The sequence below is a fragment of the Didymella exigua genome (assembly GCF_010094145.1).
Source record: "Didymella exigua CBS 183.55 unplaced genomic scaffold M421scaffold_48, whole genome shotgun sequence".
NCBI classification, from domain to species: domain Eukaryota; kingdom Fungi; phylum Ascomycota; class Dothideomycetes; order Pleosporales; family Didymellaceae; genus Didymella; species Didymella exigua.
The window spans coordinates 223,214-239,779 of record NW_022984822.1 but is presented as its reverse complement, the minus strand read 5'-3'; the positions used below and the strand labels follow the sequence as shown (position 1 = coordinate 239,779).

The 16,566-nt window shown below is 52.0% G+C and overlaps 5 protein-coding genes across 5 annotated transcripts; 2 read left to right on the top strand and 3 right to left on the bottom strand.

Moving 5' to 3' along the window:
* Nucleotides 1-1,894: 1,894 nt before the first annotated feature.
* Nucleotides 1,895-7,458, bottom strand: M421DRAFT_96042 (uncharacterized protein; the record flags this gene model as incomplete). Its single annotated transcript, XM_033598361.1, has 4 exons — nucleotides 1,895-3,118; nucleotides 3,162-3,653; nucleotides 3,867-7,192; nucleotides 7,326-7,458. 4 exons carry the CDS (start codon nucleotides 7,456-7,458, stop codon nucleotides 1,895-1,897), a joined length of 5,175 nt encoding a protein of 1,724 aa, XP_033443891.1.
* A 150-nt stretch (nucleotides 7,459-7,608) lies between these two features.
* Nucleotides 7,609-9,180, top strand: M421DRAFT_74897 (pyridoxal-dependent decarboxylase; the record flags this gene model as incomplete). The annotated part of the gene is made up of 1 exon (XM_033597085.1): nucleotides 7,609-9,180. The coding sequence occupies one exon, from the start codon at nucleotides 7,609-7,611 to the stop codon at nucleotides 9,178-9,180; it is 1,572 nt and encodes a 523-aa protein (XP_033443890.1).
* Nucleotides 9,181-9,674: 494 nt separating this feature from the next.
* M421DRAFT_425699 (uncharacterized protein) lies at nucleotides 9,675-11,477 on the bottom strand. The gene is made up of 3 exons (XM_033594169.1): nucleotides 11,316-11,477; nucleotides 11,092-11,257; nucleotides 9,675-11,036 (listed from the first exon to the last, which is right to left on the bottom strand). The coding sequence occupies exons 1-3, from the start codon at nucleotides 11,354-11,356 to the stop codon at nucleotides 9,828-9,830; spliced, it is 1,416 nt and encodes a 471-aa protein (XP_033443889.1). The 5' UTR covers nucleotides 11,357-11,477; the 3' UTR covers nucleotides 9,675-9,827.
* A 147-nt stretch (nucleotides 11,478-11,624) lies between these two features.
* On the top strand, nucleotides 11,625-12,043 carry M421DRAFT_425698 (uncharacterized protein). The gene has a single exon (XM_033594168.1). The coding sequence runs from the start codon at nucleotides 11,711-11,713 to the stop codon at nucleotides 11,912-11,914; it is 204 nt and encodes a 67-aa protein (XP_033443888.1). The 5' UTR covers nucleotides 11,625-11,710; the 3' UTR covers nucleotides 11,915-12,043.
* Nucleotides 12,044-12,404: 361 nt separating this feature from the next.
* Nucleotides 12,405-14,854, bottom strand: M421DRAFT_310923 (uncharacterized protein). Its single transcript, XM_033589204.1, has 6 exons — nucleotides 14,731-14,854; nucleotides 14,651-14,679; nucleotides 13,874-14,605; nucleotides 13,337-13,828; nucleotides 13,182-13,285; nucleotides 12,405-13,135 (listed from the first exon to the last, which is right to left on the bottom strand). Exons 1-6 carry the CDS (start codon nucleotides 14,757-14,759, stop codon nucleotides 12,896-12,898), a joined length of 1,626 nt encoding a protein of 541 aa, XP_033443887.1. The 5' UTR covers nucleotides 14,760-14,854; the 3' UTR covers nucleotides 12,405-12,895.
* Nucleotides 14,855-16,566: the final 1,712 nt, after the last annotated feature.

The following is a 16,566-nucleotide window of genomic DNA, read 5'->3' as shown; positions in this document are numbered from 1 at the left end:
TTACAAAGGGAGCTGGAGAGGATATACTGGCTCAAAATGAGGCTGACCAGCAGATTGCTCATGAAGAGCGTCAAGGAGGAGCGCGATCAGGCCTCAGCCAGCGCGCTCAAAGGCGCTGCACTAGGTGTAAAGAGACTGGGCACAACTCGCGCACATGCAACGCTGATACTATTAATATAGAGTAGTCTACTATATTAATATCTAGCAATAATATTATCGTGTTGTTGAGATATATTGCTTTGAAGTTGCAAAAGTTGGTAGGGTGACCAACTTGCTTGTCTGACCGACTCGCTTGCCAACCATGTTATTAAATATAGGCACTTAGCGTTTTAGCTGTTAGCAATGTTGGCGCGAAATTAGGGCTGTTAGGCGCAAATTAGGGCTGTTGGGGCCGTTGAACGGCCGTTGCACGACCATGCCACGACTGTCAGCAACAGCCAGTCTGGGCCAGATTTCGAAAAACTTTTCCCGATGAAAGTAGGCACACACAAGTAGTACCTACAGCAGACAACAGACAACTAATTTCCTTTGTTTATAACTAGAGCACAGGCTCTCACTATATGTCTACGAATCTACATGTACTATTCCCTTACAAAGAAAAAAACTCGTAAATTACTAGAGCAGCCTCACTGCTCTCATCCTATATAGTCTTAGACTCAAACAGGACGTTAAACTAATCAATCAATCAATCAATCAATCAATCAATCAATCAACAACAGGAGGAAAGAGAAGAGCTTGCAAAATTAGAGCAGCGGTAAGCGCGTGATAAGAAGAAGCAGTCACAGGAGGGAGAGAAGGAGGAGAGGCGTGTGGCGCGAGAGGAGAGGAAGAAGGTGCAGGAGAAGGAGAGAGCTGAACAGGCAGCTGAAAAACAACGCCAGAAAGACGCCCACAATGCTGCCAAACCTATACAGTTATCCTAAACAGGTAAGAAGAAAGCCTTATTAGTATCTACACAAAAGAGCAAGCGTCAAAAACATGTGGTGGATGCCGTGGGTGGTGCTCAAGCCCAGGAGGCCTCCTCAAGCCAACCACCTGTCACAACGTCACGTGGCCGCAGCGTCAGACTGCCAAGTAAATTCAAACAGTACAAATTAATTGCTATACTTCAATTACTACTACACCACGATATTATATATATTTACCATTTGTGGGTGGCTGTAGAGCCTCATTTTTGTGAGCCCGTTGGGGCCAAAAATCGTGCATTGCGCGCACGGACACGGTAATTAATACCCAAGCCTAATCTATAACTAATATAGGACCTTAGAGACCTCCTTTAGCTCTACACGCTAGATATCTTCTAAAACAGGACCAAGGCATAGACATATGCCACGAACGAGATCACTGCTATCTGCTAGGGGTCACCAGATTGGATGTTGAGGGAAGGAATCGCCGGACAAGAATCGCGAGAACGCGGCTGTGTGCGTTCAGCGCTATGAAGTGCAGGAATACCGCCTGCTTACACAAATCCTTAAGATCTTGCCTTATGAAGGTGTCGCTGCAACGCTGATGAGGTGCTTGCCACATGCGAAAACCTCCGACGAGTACCTACCGAAACCTCCTCCGAGGTGTATTAGATACTCGCGCCGTACAAAATAAGAGCTCGTCAGACTTGGGTTATACCTCTACGAATGTTCGACTTTGCGTGCAGGGAAAGCAGGTAAGCCACGGCAAGATATATGATTGCAAAAGATACGGCGACGGTTTAATACACTAGATGATGTGCCCGCATATTCTTCATGCGCCAACGTGATGATGAATGGGGTACTCGCGTGCTAAGAATACCTCCCGTCGAAATTGACCCCAATGCGAACCGAGACGCCAACAATGCAGTGACAGAGCGGATGAATGGTATTTCTGTTAATGAAAGAGATGAAAGAGCAACCGGAGATACTCAGGTGGGCATACCCATGATCGAACTCCAGCCGTTGCTGTTCTCACCAGCTCTACCTCCAGTTTTTGCACCAGCCGCAGTGCCTCCACGGGACGTCCCTCCAGCACCCCTCTTCTGGGCAGCAGGCGCTTTACTGCTTGTCACCTTACTGGCTGCTCGTTTCTTTACCCCAGAGTAACTACTTTTCCCGAAGCTTCCTCCTGACTTCCTATTGAGTCTCTTCTTTGGCGCAGATGAGGACGCTCTAGGTGCCCTCCTCAGAGCTGTAGCTTTTGAAGAGGCTGTGTTCGCGGATATGGTCTGCGTCAAGCGGTTGTTGAACTCTTCCACTTCGGGATCGGGGGGCTGTGTGAAGAAGTGACTTCTGCGCTCGTCATCGTCATCGTCATCACTATCGCCATAAGAATAGTTGCTCTCCAAGTCCTCGGCTGGGGCTAGGTCATCTTCATCACTTTCGCAGAGATCGATGACTTGCTGACGATTCGGATCGTAGACTTCTTCATCGTCATCGCCTTCTTCGCAGTCGTCGTCTGAGAGTGCTTCGACAATCGGTCGACGCTGTGGTGGGTAGTTCCGTGGAGTGGGTGCCATACCGCCGTACATGTCTCGCGTGTTATTGATCAGGAGCATGAATTTCTTGCCATAGCGGTCGGCCATGTCCTTATTAATCCCTGGAATAGTCTTCATCTCCTCCAAGTCAGCGGGCAAGCACAGCCCCATCTCTCGAAGAATTGTATCGGAGAAGACTGGTTGTCGATGGCCGTTGTTCGTCATGATGTCCTGTCTCAACTTCTTCGCACCGTTGAGGAAGTCATGCAGAATATCTCGCTGCATCTCATCAAACCCAGTCAGCCTCTCATCCACTGTAATTGGTTTGCCCAGCCTCTTAGGCTGTTTGGCTACTCGTGGCGGCTTCGCAAATCGAATCGCGGCAAACTCATCACCAAAATCCTGAGGCTGACGACTGCGGCTCTTCTGGTCACGCATAGCGCGCCGTGGTTTCGCGAAGTGCTCGTGATCGCTGTAAGATTGTTGTTGTTGGTATGCATACTCCTGAATTCTCCGCTTCGTTGCTCGGACCGGCGAAGAGACATTAGTAGAGGGATAGTCTGCTTGCTGCTTCTTTACCTGTCTCTTTCTGACCGGTGCTTTGGTAGGTGACGCTCGAACTTGCAGCTTAAGTTGCTTGCGCTTAGTTTCATAATCGTTCCGGGATGTGGCGGGCTATGGTGGTTAGCGACTGCTGATACGCAGCGGAAAGGCTTACATGAAGATAGTTGGTCGCGAAGCCAACCTTGTTGACTACGCTCTCTTCTTTGAGAGCCCCGGACTCCAGCAAGGACTGGAAGATCCGCTCATTATCCCCGCGCTCCAGATCAGCACCGTAGCCCCAACCATACTCTTCGAGGCCGCTCTTTTTGATTTTGGCGCCTTTGGCACCTCGAAATGCATCGACACACTGGTGCATGGTGACGTTATCCTCATGCACCTTACTGACGAGCTTAAACGCTATGGCCGCGTAATCCGTAAGATCCTTGGTGACGAAGGATGCATCCGAGCGACAATTGTCGCATGTTTTGTTGCAGTTGGCAGAGTCAAAGGCCTCGCTGAAGTAGCCCAGAACTTGTGCACGGCGGCAGTCGGCTTTGTTCTCGCAGTACTGCACGACTGTACGCAGCATGTCATGAAGTCGCTGCTTCTGCTCTCTGCTACCTTCACCCTCATCGATCATTTTCCGCAGCATCCTTGTGTCTGCGAACTGGTAATACAAGTAGCACTCTGACCTCTTGCCATCACGTCCAGCTCGACCCGTCTCTTGATAGTAGCCTTCCAGACTCTTCGGCATGGTGTGATGAATGACGTAACGTACGTCGGCTTTATCGATGCCCATGCCGAAGGCTATCGTGGCGACGATGACGTGGTACTGGTTGCTCTGCCATTTCTTCTGGACCTCTGATCGTTCATCGGCTACCATGCCAGCGTGGTAGTGGAAAGCGCGAACGCCAAGTTCCGAGAGCTTCTTTGCGACGTCTTCGCAATTCTTGCGAGACAAGCAATAAATAATGCCAGACTTGCGTGGATATCTTTCCTTGATCAATTCGGCGAAAGTGTTGACCATCGACTTGCCCTTCGGCAACACTTCGTAAAACAGATTGGGCCTGTTGAAACTTTGAGAGAACATGCGCCCGTTTTCAATGCCGAGATTGGAGCGGACATCGGCGCGCACAAGCTGGGTCGCTGTAGCCGTGAGAGCCATCACCGGCACTCCCGGAAATTGGCGAACGACATCTCCCAGAGCCTTGTAATCTGGTCGAAAGTCGTGACCCCATTGACTGACACAGTGCGCCTCATCGATAACAATACGAGCCAAATGACCTCTGTCGTAGAGCCTCTGGAATGCACTGATCATCCGCTGGTTCTTGCTCAGCATTTCTGGTGTGACATAGAGAAGCTGGATGAACTTCCCAGGGTCGGCCTCCTTCTCCAGGTGGTCCATGATCACCTTCTTTTCGTCTGACGGGGTTTGCCCATTGATTAGGCATGCTTGAACGCCAAAGCGGGTCTTGGCGGAATCGACCTGATCTTCCATCAGACTGAGAAGAGGAGACACTACAATGCTGACTCCGCTTGTCTTCCCAGAACGAATGATTGAGGGCAGTTGGTAGCACAGAGATTTGCCTCCTCCAGTCGGCATGAGAACAAAACAATGTTCTCCGGCCAGTGCCGCATTGATGGCTTCCAGCTGACCTGGTCGAAACCCTCGAAGATGAAATTTATGGATCAGTGCAGCTCTAAGGTCCTTCGACCAAGGGTGATTCATCCCAGGCACCCCTTTTCCAGGCATGCTCATTGTAGGTTTCTTCGGTGAACTTGGCTTGTGTTGTTTTTGCGCGGTATCGACTGTAGTCTCGCGAAGTACTTCTCGCGGATGCGAGGGCGCACTGGCGTTCGCTCTATTGCCCCTCCAATCGAAGTAGCCCGAAGCTGGTCCCTCAACCCTGTCCATCTCGTGAAGGAACTCCTCGTCATCATCCATACCAAAGTCCTCTTCGTCTTCACTTCTGGTAACACGTCCATTACCCGCTTGAAGATCTGGACCCACATGTTCAGTGAACAGATTTTCATTGTCGCTAAAGTCGTACTCGCCAAAATCTTCAGCCGTGTGATACGAATCATTGCCGCTAGAGCCACGGGCGGTGGCCTGTTCAGAACGAGACTGCTGAAGGGTCTGGTCCTGATATCTTGACGTCGTCCGCGCGGCTGGAGGAGGAGCGGGAACTTGATCTGCAGCGAACCGTATGTGTCGACTGGGTGAACCCACGCGCTGGTTCGGGAACTGTGTTTGTGGAACATGACCCGGCCCTGAGTCTGCAGCCTTCTGTTTTCGTCGAGCGGGACTTGCTTGTGTTGCTTCAACAACGACATGATGAGGCATAGCTTCGACTTTGATGGCAGGTTTTCTGGGCTCTTTTGGTGCTGCCTTTGGTTGCTGAATCCCCGCAATACCAAGGAAGTGCTGGATTTGCACTTCGATAAGCTCGAGCGACTTAGACACCGTCTTCAGGGCTGTATAGTCTGCCTCATCGTAGATGCCTTCTTCGATGTCGTCTTTCACTTTCTGCTTCAAGATGTCTCTTTCAGTTGCGATCTTATTGTACTGTTCCTTCAGCGTTGTCAAATGCTCGACGGCAGCCTTCTTAGGTCGCAGACACTCTACGTTATCTTTGACGCGCGGGTCTGGGTCATCGAGTCCGACTTGCTCGACGAATGCAGTTTTAGCCTTCTCCCAAGCTACAATCACAGACTGCAGGTGTTGATCACCGCCAACTTCCAAGAAGAATTCGATGACCTTGTGTGTATTTGCTTTCTGCTCTTTGGACATTTCGGATAAAGATAATGCAGGCTGTACAAGCGGTCTCGACTGCGATTTCTTCGGTGGGGATTTCTTTCTGCAAGGCGACTTGGTCGTGTCCGGGGTAGGTATCGAGCACTGCTTATCTTCATATGGGCTTCGACTTCTGGCAGGCTTACTGGGTGACCGAATTGGCAACTGCAGTTGGGTTGAATGTTTCGCAGGGCCCCGACTCGCCGTCTGCTTGCGCGTACGTCTGCTTGGTGAGGACTCGGGCAGCAAGTCAAGCTCCATGACGTCCAAGTCACCGAAATCATCCTCTTCATCTTCTGAGTCCATCACTGCATGCGCTATCCGTCTTGTCGTGGGTGTACGCGCTGATTCGACAGCCGCAGCATTTGTCAACGGTGAAGGACTCCGTGCTTGCCTGCCAATCTTACGAGCTGGCGCCAGAATTTCTGAAGGTGCAGGGCTCAAAGATTTCCTTTTGCGCCCTGCCAGGACTGGCCCTTCATCTCCCGACGACTGCACTATCGTAGCTTCTTCAAGGTCACCAGTTGCCGCTTCCTGTTGCTTTTGCTCCCTACTTCGAGCAACAGTAGAGTATGGTGGTGGCGGGCTGTTTGGAACTGGTGTATCTGGCGCCATGACAAATTCATCGATGTCCGGAAAATCATCCATCATAAGGTCTGGACTGCCAGAGGGTATCTTATGAGCAGCCTTTGAAGACTGTTTAGAGGCAGCATCTTTCTTGTAATCGTCGCTTTCCCTTTTTTTGCTTTTATTGAAGTGGTTTGGTACTGGCGATGAGGGAATCTCCTCCTCTCCCGTCAGGTCGATGGCCTCCACATCGAAGACCTGCACGCGTGGCCTGCGCGACATGGAAGGTTCAGCTGCACTCGAAGATTCATCCCTGGTGATCCATGCGGACTCGCTGCGACCTTCCGTCAGCGCTCGGCTCCGTGCATTGCCATTTCCCTCCTGCTGTCTACTCGTAGAAGGTGTCGATGCATATGGCGGCACGCCCGCTAGCATAAGCCGAGGTCTTCCATTGCTTGGTGTTGTGCGCAGTCTTGCCATATCACTCTCTCCCCCTTCGATTTCGGGTTGCTTGTGTAAATCGAGTGTCTTCGTTCGAGCGAGGGTGCGGGATGGTCGAGGGCGGCTAAGGACAGGTACGGGGGCTGTGGCAGGCTGTGCGGCTGGTATTGGTTCATCATTTATCGTGATGTCGTTCAATCGTGACTGTTCGTCTGCTATGTCGTCCAAGTTGGTGTTATCGTCAGGATTGTAGGCAACGAGCGGAACGGAAGGCGGGATGAAAGGCCTCGCGATCAGCAGCCACTTGAGATGCTGCTTAAAGTTATTCTGAGGAGGCATCAGAGCCGCGCATGATTGTATCCCGGGCCTGCCAGTCGTCGACGCGTCGTTACGCGCTGTACCACCTAGAAGTGAGGGCCGTGGTGGCGTTGCTCACGATAGAGTGCGCTAGCGTTGTTTGTCGACTAGGGCATTTGGGAAGGCGCGCTCGCGCCAGCACGTGATGCGCTAGACTCCGCTTGTGTCCGCTTGACCCACATCTCAGTCGAGGCGTGGCAGTACTTCGCGAGAGCACAGCTGGGCGACACATGTCGGGCTTCTGGGCCACGTGGCTCGGGGCTTCGCCAAAGACATCTAAACCGCGGCTGGCACTGACACTTGCGGATAGCATGCCTGGGTAGTCTGGTAGTGTTGAATCCTCAATTCTACTGTCGAATACATTTTATCCCATGTGTCACTGCCCCTTTGGAACCGCAGACAGTACCCGGGACTACTATTGCTCAGATCGAGCCTTTTGAGAGCACAGCTCTTTCACAGTAAAATGTGCTCTGTCGAAATCCCCACCTCGTCAATATTGGATGCGCACACACCAGAGCTCATCAACAAACTTTCTACGGCAATCGCAACATTGCACACCTCCACATTACCGGGAAACGTCCTTCCGTCTCATCAAGTCCTGTCAGAAGCACGCGAACACCTCAAGCGTGATCTACCAGAGCAAGGGGCTGGCCTCGAAGACACCATCCGTCATCTGACTCACGAACTTGGTCCAGCTCTCAACGCCTCCTCACGCTCACCAGCATACTATGGCTTTGTGACAGGTGGCTCGACGCCTGCAGCTTCGTTCGCGGATAACCTCGTAACTCATTACGACCAAAATGTACAAGTTCATTTGCCAAGCGAAACCCTAGCAACAGAGATAGAGGACCGCGCCCTCACTCTCCTATGCTCGCTCCTCGAGTTCACGCCCTCCCAATGGCCGCACCGTACGTTCACCACCGGTGCCACTGCTTCAAACATCGTGGGTCTTGCATGCGGCCGCGAATACATCATTGCAGAAGCTAGCGCACACCGCACCGACGCCGGGGTCAGCGTGGGCGAGCATGGCATCATGCACGCTATGCGCCTCGCTGGCATCGACAATATCCAGATCCTGACCACGGTTCCACACTCATCGCTTAGCAAAGCAGCTTCGATACTCGGAATGGGTCGAAGCTGCGTGAAGACGATTGCTCGAACTGATGCACCACACAAGTTCGACATGGATCTGCTGAAGAAGCATCTTGCTCAGCCTGGCGCGGCAAGCATCGTAGCGATCTCCGCCTCCGAAGTCAACACCGGTCTATTTGCAACTTCTTCACTGCAAGAGATGCAAGCTCTACGGCGACTTTGCGACATGCACGGGGCGTGGATCCACGTGGACGGTGCGTTTGGGATTCAAGCGCGTCTCTTGCCATCCATATCTGCCTACCAATCTATCAAAGACTGCACAGCAGGGCTCGAACTGGCAGACAGCATTACAGGCGATGGTCATAAGCTTCTCAACGTGCCGTATGATTGCGGTTTCTTTTTGTCCCGTCACCGCTCACTCGCCGAACGTGTGTTTTCCAATCCAAACGCGGCATACCTTGCGGCTGGAAGTGGTAGAGACGGAGTCATGAGCCCCTTGAATGTTGGACTGGAGAACTCGCGGCGCTTCCGTGCTCTTCCTGTATATGCCTCGCTCGTCGCTTATGGGAAAGCTGGGTATCGTGACATGCTTGAGCGCCAAATTGCGTTGTCGCGAAGCATCGCCCAGTGGATCATGGAGAGCGAGGACTATGAACTTCTACCACACACCGAGGCGGATACGAACAAGATCATAGGTCGAATTTACATCATCGTGCTGTTCAGGGCTGTCGACGAGAACTTGAACGAGCAGCTTATTGCCAAAATCAAGGCCAGCAGGAGGATCTATGTCAGTGGTACGAGCTGGGCAGGCAGACCAGCGTGTCGCTTCGCGGTCTCCAACTGGATGGTTGACGTCGATAGGGATTTAGGGTTGATCAAGCAGGTATTGATGGATGTAGCAAGAGCGCGAGACGGTACGACAAGCTTCTTGGCTAGGCCCTAGTGGGAGGACTTCGCAGAGCCGTTCCCATCCTGAACTTGATCTTCCTTGTCATGCACACGTGTTTGGAGCTGCCTATCAAGGTTTTTAGTTGTTCCCATGTTTCGTCTTGGTTGCAGTTGAACTTCCTTGCGCAGTTTGCATTTCCAGTTCTCAATCATCAAGTCATCGTGCAATTGTTCAGTTGCGAAGGCATGTTTTGAGCATGCCGTACCCTACCAAAAGGATAAAGCACTGGTCCGGACCTGAAAGCCTCGTATACCCCATCAATGCCCAGGCAGTATCGTCCATGGGTGTTGGCATATAGGTATGGAGACATCCGGCGTTCTCACAACCACGGTCCGTCGATGCCGAGGCGTCTGGGCGGTAGAGAAGAGGCCGACGCCCAGTGGGGAGCATTCCAGCCCGGGCATAGATATCGGAACATCCTGCAACTTCTGTCACCCAGCACACCATACTGAAGCAAGGTACAGCCGTGAGAAGAGGCACGAAGTCAGACAAGGGAAATGTTCGCTATCACGCTGCCAAGATCCATGTGCGCTCCACCGCGCAACAAACCGGAGACCTGAACTCCTGTGGCCACAAGACGCCAGCCCTAAGTTCTTCATCAGATCCTTCATTAGAACAGAGAATGTGCTCATCGTGCGCCTTTAGCGAATGTCCATACCCTGCACCGCCGCCTCCAGGCTTCCTGTGATTCTCACATCCGTCGCGACATGTATCCGCTGTCCACCGCTGAACTCCAGCACGTTGCTGACCAAATCTCCCCACCGTCTCCCCGGCACAAATCTTGATCGTATTGTACCCGCTTTCGGATACGCGCTGCTCGGCTCCAAAGGCGTCTCTGTATCCTGCATGGTCTGGGTGAGCACTGCTTCGAGCGCGAGATACGCGTAGCACACAGCCTCATGCGCATCGCCCGGTATGCCAATATCCCGTAACGGCTTCGTAATGACGCTCTCGGGGAGCTCGGATTCGAGATAATCGATGATGTTCGAGTTACGGGCGGCGGAGCCGCAGATGAAGAGTTCGTCGACCTTCTGGCCAGGCGGGAAGAAAACCTGCAGCAGACGGCGGTACTGCTTGAGTATGTTCTGCGCTGTGACGCGTGTGATGGTAGCAAGGGTGTCGACCTCGGACATGTTGCTGTAGAGACACTCATCGATGAGTTGTTGGGCTTCGTGGTCGCCGAACATCTCCGTGGCTATATTTCGCGAGGGTGGTGAGCGGAGATAGTCATGTGAGTCGAGAAAACGGTCTACGATGTCATGGTGAACCTTGCCTAGCGACCCGACCTTGCCGTCGTGGTCTTCAGATTGATCGTTCGACGTGCAGTACCGCATGGCGTAGTCGATTAAGAGGCTGCCAGGTCCAACATCATGAGACATGGCTGCGCAAGCGTCATCGTCGCCATGCGCGGGTATGAAGCTCAAATTCGCAATTTCATCGATGTTAAGGCAGACGCGGAATTTCGAGGGGTGTCGCAAGAGAATCCTGTCGACATAGGTGGTCGGATGGACATGCGGCCTAACGACTGCGCGCTCGACGATTGCGAAGTCGTAGACAGTACTGATGCCAGTCTCCGCGGCCACGATCGCATTCCAGTGAAGTAGCTGTTCTTGCGCGCCATCGATGTTGTACCATGCATTGGAGGTTTTCATGGCCTCACTGTGAGTGCCCACAAGGTCGACGGATGAAGTTTCGATGCCATGTTTGCGGCAGAAGGTCTTGATGCCGCCTGAAAACAGACTGCCGAGCAAGTCGTCCAGGTGTGGTGCTGGCTTGGATCTGCAGCGGTCGACTCGTAGGTAGTTGATAACGGAAGATCTCACTGACGCGGGGATGGGAATCGAATCGAACTGTACACATTAGTTGTTGGCGGTAAGTTGTGACAGTGCAGCAAGTACTACTGACCTGCTGCAGTTTCACCCGTAGCGGAGCGGATGGACTCTTCTGACCGAACCGAACTAACGCGCAATCGAGTCGACCAAGGCCAGTGCCGGTGCACACTCCGAGGACGGTGAGGTCAATGCTGTCTTTCCTGGGGTTCCCGACTTCTATCTTACTCGGAGAAATATCTCTAACATCCATTGCTGAGTCTTGACGTTGCATTGTGAGATGGATAGTTTTCAGATTACCTGAGCCAAGATTGCACTTCCAATGCAGAAGAGGAGTTCATTCATAGAGGTCGACCTCCTAAAGCGAGGTTGACATATGATTTCTCGGTAATCTTCTCCATGCAATGATCAGGTAAACACGTACCGATTCACTAACATGGACTCAATGTGTAGGGGGGATCGAAGGCATGCGGCGCGTAGCCCCGTTAAGCAGCGAAACCCCTCCGACATACAGAGGGATCACGTTAAAATTCGAGACGAATTACGCAATACGGTAAGGACCACTAACACGCGCCCGCGGAGGAAGTAAACATTACGTGTCTCCGCCACCTGAACACTAGATATATATGCTCTCTCCTGTCCCAGCTTATCTTTTGAACTGCATTACAAGCCAGGCTAGGATTCCTCCCGAGTATATGTCCCACGCTGGAAGTCAAACGAGCCTCCTTCAGGCTTTGTGCAGCCTGGGCAGCTGGCTGAACAGGTTCGAAAAGGAGAAGTGCAGTCCAACGGCAAATGTCCATCTCAACCCAGATCAGAATCCATTGCCTGTACTCTCGAGACACAGGTCCATACAGCGAGTTTGGGACGTGCTTCAGGTGTTTGTGAGCTTGTTTTGAATGCGTTCCTCTGCTACCGCAGCTAACTCCGAGATATCCCAGTCATCGAGTCAACCCTCCCCGAAATACAGTATTCCTATAGTACATGTAATCGGCTCGTATGCTGTACGATGGAATCAGACGTAGGCGGCACGCCGCCACACAGACAGAGCCCATATCATCGTAAACGGCAGAAACTCGGCTCGAGATATCATGGAGCGACAATCCGAGACTACGTAGCGAACCTCTGAGTTCTAGTTGCAGAAGTTGTCAAATAAGCAGGGACCAGTGACCACGGAACTTGGCCACTGACGATGTTTTGAACGCTGACAGTCGCGTTCGGTCAACATTGCCGACGAAACCTCACGCTCCGCACCTCGAGGCAAAAGAGACACGAAACCGGAAGCTTGTTACGGCAGCTGGTTCACCACATTCGAGAATATACATTGGTTACGGGGTCTACACGGATGCGGTTTACTGCAGCCTTACAGCCTGTCAATCCATTGCGTCTGGCGGACCTCTTACCCGGCGGGAATGTGTGCCTGCACTGGTTGGGCGGGGAGAACTGCCGATCATCGTGGGTACAATCAATCTTACACACTGTTAGGGGAGAACAGGATTTTGGGGGTCAAGGAAAAGATTTCCGGGAAGTGCTGACACTTGACCGTGAAATAATATCACACCACAGTCAACTTGGAGCTTCGAACCCTGGTGCATGCACAGTCGCAGGGCGAGAATCTGATCTAGCGTAGATCATTCTCCGTATCAGCTGAGGCTTATAAAAGAAGTAAAGAGTTACCCACCAACTGTATTGCACTTATAATGCGGTCTCTATAGATTGCCAAAGACATGCGAGCCAACTGCAGCTCTTACCAAGGATTCGATCCATCGATCCGGCCCGTCAGAGAGGTCGAGTGAAAAAAAACTCTAAACAATACTATTGAATTGGGTATTGGTTGCTGGACTGTGGGCTATTTCTGCTGCCGCAGGTAAGAAAAGGAACTATTCGATCTGTGAGAGACCCCATTCTGCCCTAAGAGCATTGACAATCCAAGCAGTCGGCCAGACATGCGCCATTTCGAACTCCTCGAGGAGCTGGATGATTTCGTTCCTCTCTCTCGGATCTGAGACCAGGGGGCCCCAAATGAAGATGGTGTGGCATAGAATGATCGAAAGCTGCACTACCTCGGGTGTGCTGCGGCATGCACCACAAATCGCACGTGCATGCTCCAAGACCTGACACTGATATGGTTAATGAGAGACACCGAAGTTATTGCGAAGCCCTTACGTCTGTGGTCGAAATACTCCCAACGCTACGTATGGCGAATCTCGGTCCTGGCTTGAAACTGTGAAGCATCATGCAGCAGAAATGGTACAACCCGAATGCGACAGCTACAACACAACGTTAGCTTCAACCAGCACGTTGTGCAGATTTATGCATACCGTGCCAGTCGGCTGTAAACCATATTTGAGGAAAGCAGCTCGCGTCAACCTCAGTAGCTGGTCCGTCCCAGATGGAATCAAATCCTGCAGGTCGGTCTTTCTTCCAAGCTTGAACGACATCCCAAAGTTCTTGCCAGCGAGATAGTCTATTCTTCCGCTCACCTGAAGGATCGGTCTCAAAACAGAAGTTGGCAACGAGAGCCGTGTTCCAAGTCATCTGGTTCGCCCAAGCAGTTTCCAATCTCAGTCGCGCCAGTGGATGCGGATCTTGCATTGAACCTGGCGTTGGATGTAGCTGTAGTGAGAAGTCTACATCCGGCGGCTGCTGGTTGATTGTAGCCGTGTACAAACATTGACGAACATATACCCAGAAAGCAGCTTCACGAAGCGTAGGTGCGGACGGATCTACGCAGTGGTTGCCTTGCGAAGCACGCAGGATTGCAGAAGAGCCTGCCAGATGTCGTGCGGCATCTGAACCAGTACTGGAGGGCACTGCAGACGTCAGTTAATGTATCCAATCGGAGCCGCAAAACTTGCCATTGAGCTGTTCATAGAATCGCAAGATGACGATGGCGCAGAGTAATGTTTCGTCATGGCTTGCGTTGGGCTCGTCCAAACGGTCGATGAGCAGAGCGATACAGCGCTGGTATGCAGCATCAGCAATATCATCTTCTCTGCGGTGGCGAGCTGCAAATGACACGACCGCATGACAGAGAACCGGACAGCATTTGACCTTCTCTGGCACCCCGAGAGTGAATTGGCGAGTCGCATCAGTGCAATCAAGCCATCGGCCAAGCTGTTCTGAGTAGTAATGCACAAGCCTGGCTTCTCCTTGTGTGAGGGAAACATGCTCCTGGGAGTACGGTCGAGGACCCTCCGGTAGATGTGGTCGCAGCAGACTTGATACAGAGATGCTACTTTGCATTCTATGTCCTGGGAGAGGTAATGGAGATCTTGGAGAATGTAGACCAACCGAGTCATTGGCTGAAGGACCACTTGTTGATCGTGATGCACTATCAGAGGTCGTTCCATGCTGATCGCTGCCTTTTCGCTCTTGATTGGTGCTCGGCGAGATACTCCGGCTGGCCTGGCTTTCCTCGTCATCACTTTCGTCGACATCCATATCTTCGTGCTCGCTAGTTCCGGTGCTCTTGTAACCCAAAGTTGCGTCATACGGCTGGTAGTCTTTGAATTTTGTGTGCGGTGCCTCCCACTGGCATGGACGATTTTTCTTGCTGCAAGCTTTGCAGACAGGATGCGTTTCGTCACCTATAGGAAATCAGACAGGCTGGCATCCGGGAGGGGCCAACTTACATTTTACACGGCGAGCTCGACACGTGAGACTAAAAGACGGCGGTCAGCCTTGTGGACTCTAGCCGGTACAACATACTCACCACCCGCTTCTGGAGCGATATTTACCCATGCTCGGGTTGCTGAAGCTCCAAATCGAAAGTCGAATCGAATGCGTTTATAGCGGCGTATTTGGCCTGGTAACGAACGTGGTGGATCGAGGGTTACAAGTGGGATGTCGTTCCGAATGCGCTGCTATTTTCGATCCTGTACTAGGACAGATTTGTTTGCGTCATACTTACAGAGCTACTCTTTCGCCTCCTGATGAATACTGACCGAGTAATCGCCAAATATTCCCTGATGCGTATGAAGAATTGCTATCGGGGTGTCGAGGTGCAGAGGTGCAGCAGTGAGAAAGATGTAGGGGCGTGTCAAAACCAAAGCTACGGCCCTCCATCGCGCCCGCATTCGCCGGACACCACTCAAACCCCCGACTCTATGCAGAAAACCAAACCTCATTCCTTTAGAACGTATCTGAGTTACACTTATTCACTTATGTGGACTGAAACAGCAAGTGTTGACTTGAGCTCAGTCCCCCGACCTATGCTGATGACTCACCACGATTTGGGAGATCGAGACGGTTTCGAACAGCTTCGCACCTTCTCTCTGATCCAAAATCACTAACAGTGACGGAGTGATTCACAGTGAGCCCACACTCCAAGGGACTCCCACCGAAAGGTGGCCTGAGCGTACCCGACCTAGCCAACCGAACAGCTTTCTGATTCGTTTGGAGTAGATTCCCTTCGATGTTCGCTTGGCTATGACATTTGAGATCAACAGGGAGCGCCTTGCCTCTCTCTGCTAGAAAGAGCCTGGCCAGATGGAGGCCAGATGGAGGGTCCCGGAGACTGGTTAAAATCTCCCGTGCGCACCGGTGGAACGACCAGCTCAGTGAGGAAACCCTACTGAGTAAGTCGTAACGATCTTACAAGATCGTCCGTTGATAGTTATCATGTAGCGAGCATACTGATCCGGGCACTGGACTTTTCCAGCGGTATCGATGAGTGTAATAATTTAGGGCAGTGCTGGTAGGTGAGACTGTCGTCTTCCAAATGATGGGGTGAGTGATTTGCGTTGGAGTGACAATTTGCATGCGCTGAATTTGAGTGTCAGAGCTGGGAACCTCACATAGGAAATTCGTGACGAAGTGTGCGGACCGTTGTTGCCCATCGCAACTTGCGGCTTCCATCCAACTCTTGCACTGAACTCGGCACTTCTCTCTCGACGCCCACAAGGCGTTGCTGCTGTCGGCCGCAAAATGTTACATGCCCAACGATGGCAAGTTAGGATCTAACAATAATGCAAAAAATACTCACCTTCACAAGGCAAACCTGCACACCAGTCCTGCTCATACCGACCGAAGAGCACCTCAAGTAGCCACCCGCGGACCGCACTTCGCTCTTCGAAGGGTGGCCACACAGCATCCTTTGGATGTGAGAGCAGTTCATTGCCAACTCCGAACTCATCAGCAGTATACGAGTTATTCGCAAGTTGCGTCCGCGGACCCACCACGTTGAGAAAAGGCGTTGCAATCGAGCGTTGCTGATCTGAGCTTTCACTGAAGAGGTGTCACCATATTCGAAAGTCGGCGCAGGCACTCGAACAACGGCTACGACCATCATATTACGGATAATGCTGAAGGGGTTGAACAACATGGCGGACCCATGGCAACGAACATCCCGCGGGACTAGTGCACCACTGGAGAAGATGGGCACTACCATCACGACCTAGGGATGAGCTTGGATCAAGGCCATTATGGCAACCATCGAGTACAATACTTGCCTCTATTGTATGGCCAGGTCCAGTCCAGCCAGACCCACACATGATCTTGCGGCGTTCTGTCGTCCTACCCGCAGGCAGTTCCATGCTTCTTCTTGTAC

What these genes read in the sequence shown, in the direction of transcription:
- M421DRAFT_310923 (XM_033589204.1), bottom strand. Translation starts at nt 14,759, where the DNA reads ATGGGTAAATATCGCTCCAGAAGCGGGTG. An exon ending in TATCGCTCCAGAAGCGGGTG is followed by an intron (nt 14,680 to 14,730) that starts GTGAGTATGTTG and finishes GCCGTCTTTTAG; the next exon opens with TCTCACGTGTCGAGCTCGCC. An exon ending in GTTTACAGCCGACTGGCACG is followed by an intron (nt 13,286 to 13,336) that starts GTATGCATAAAT and finishes GTTGTGTTGTAG; the next exon opens with CTGTCGCATTCGGGTTGTAC.
- M421DRAFT_425699 (XM_033594169.1), bottom strand. Translation starts at nt 11,356, where the DNA reads ATGAACTCCTCTTCTGCATTGGAAGTGCAATCTTGGCTCAG. An exon ending in GAAGTGCAATCTTGGCTCAG is followed by an intron (nt 11,258 to 11,315) that starts GTAATCTGAAAA and finishes AATGGATGTTAG; the next exon opens with AGATATTTCTCCGAGTAAGA. An exon ending in TACGGGTGAAACTGCAGCAG is followed by an intron (nt 11,037 to 11,091) that starts GTCAGTAGTACT and finishes TAATGTGTACAG; the next exon opens with TTCGATTCGATTCCCATCCC.
- M421DRAFT_425698 (XM_033594168.1), top strand. Translation starts at nt 11,711, where the DNA reads ATGTCCCACGCTGGAAGTCAAACGAGCCTCCTTCAGGCTTTGTGCAGC.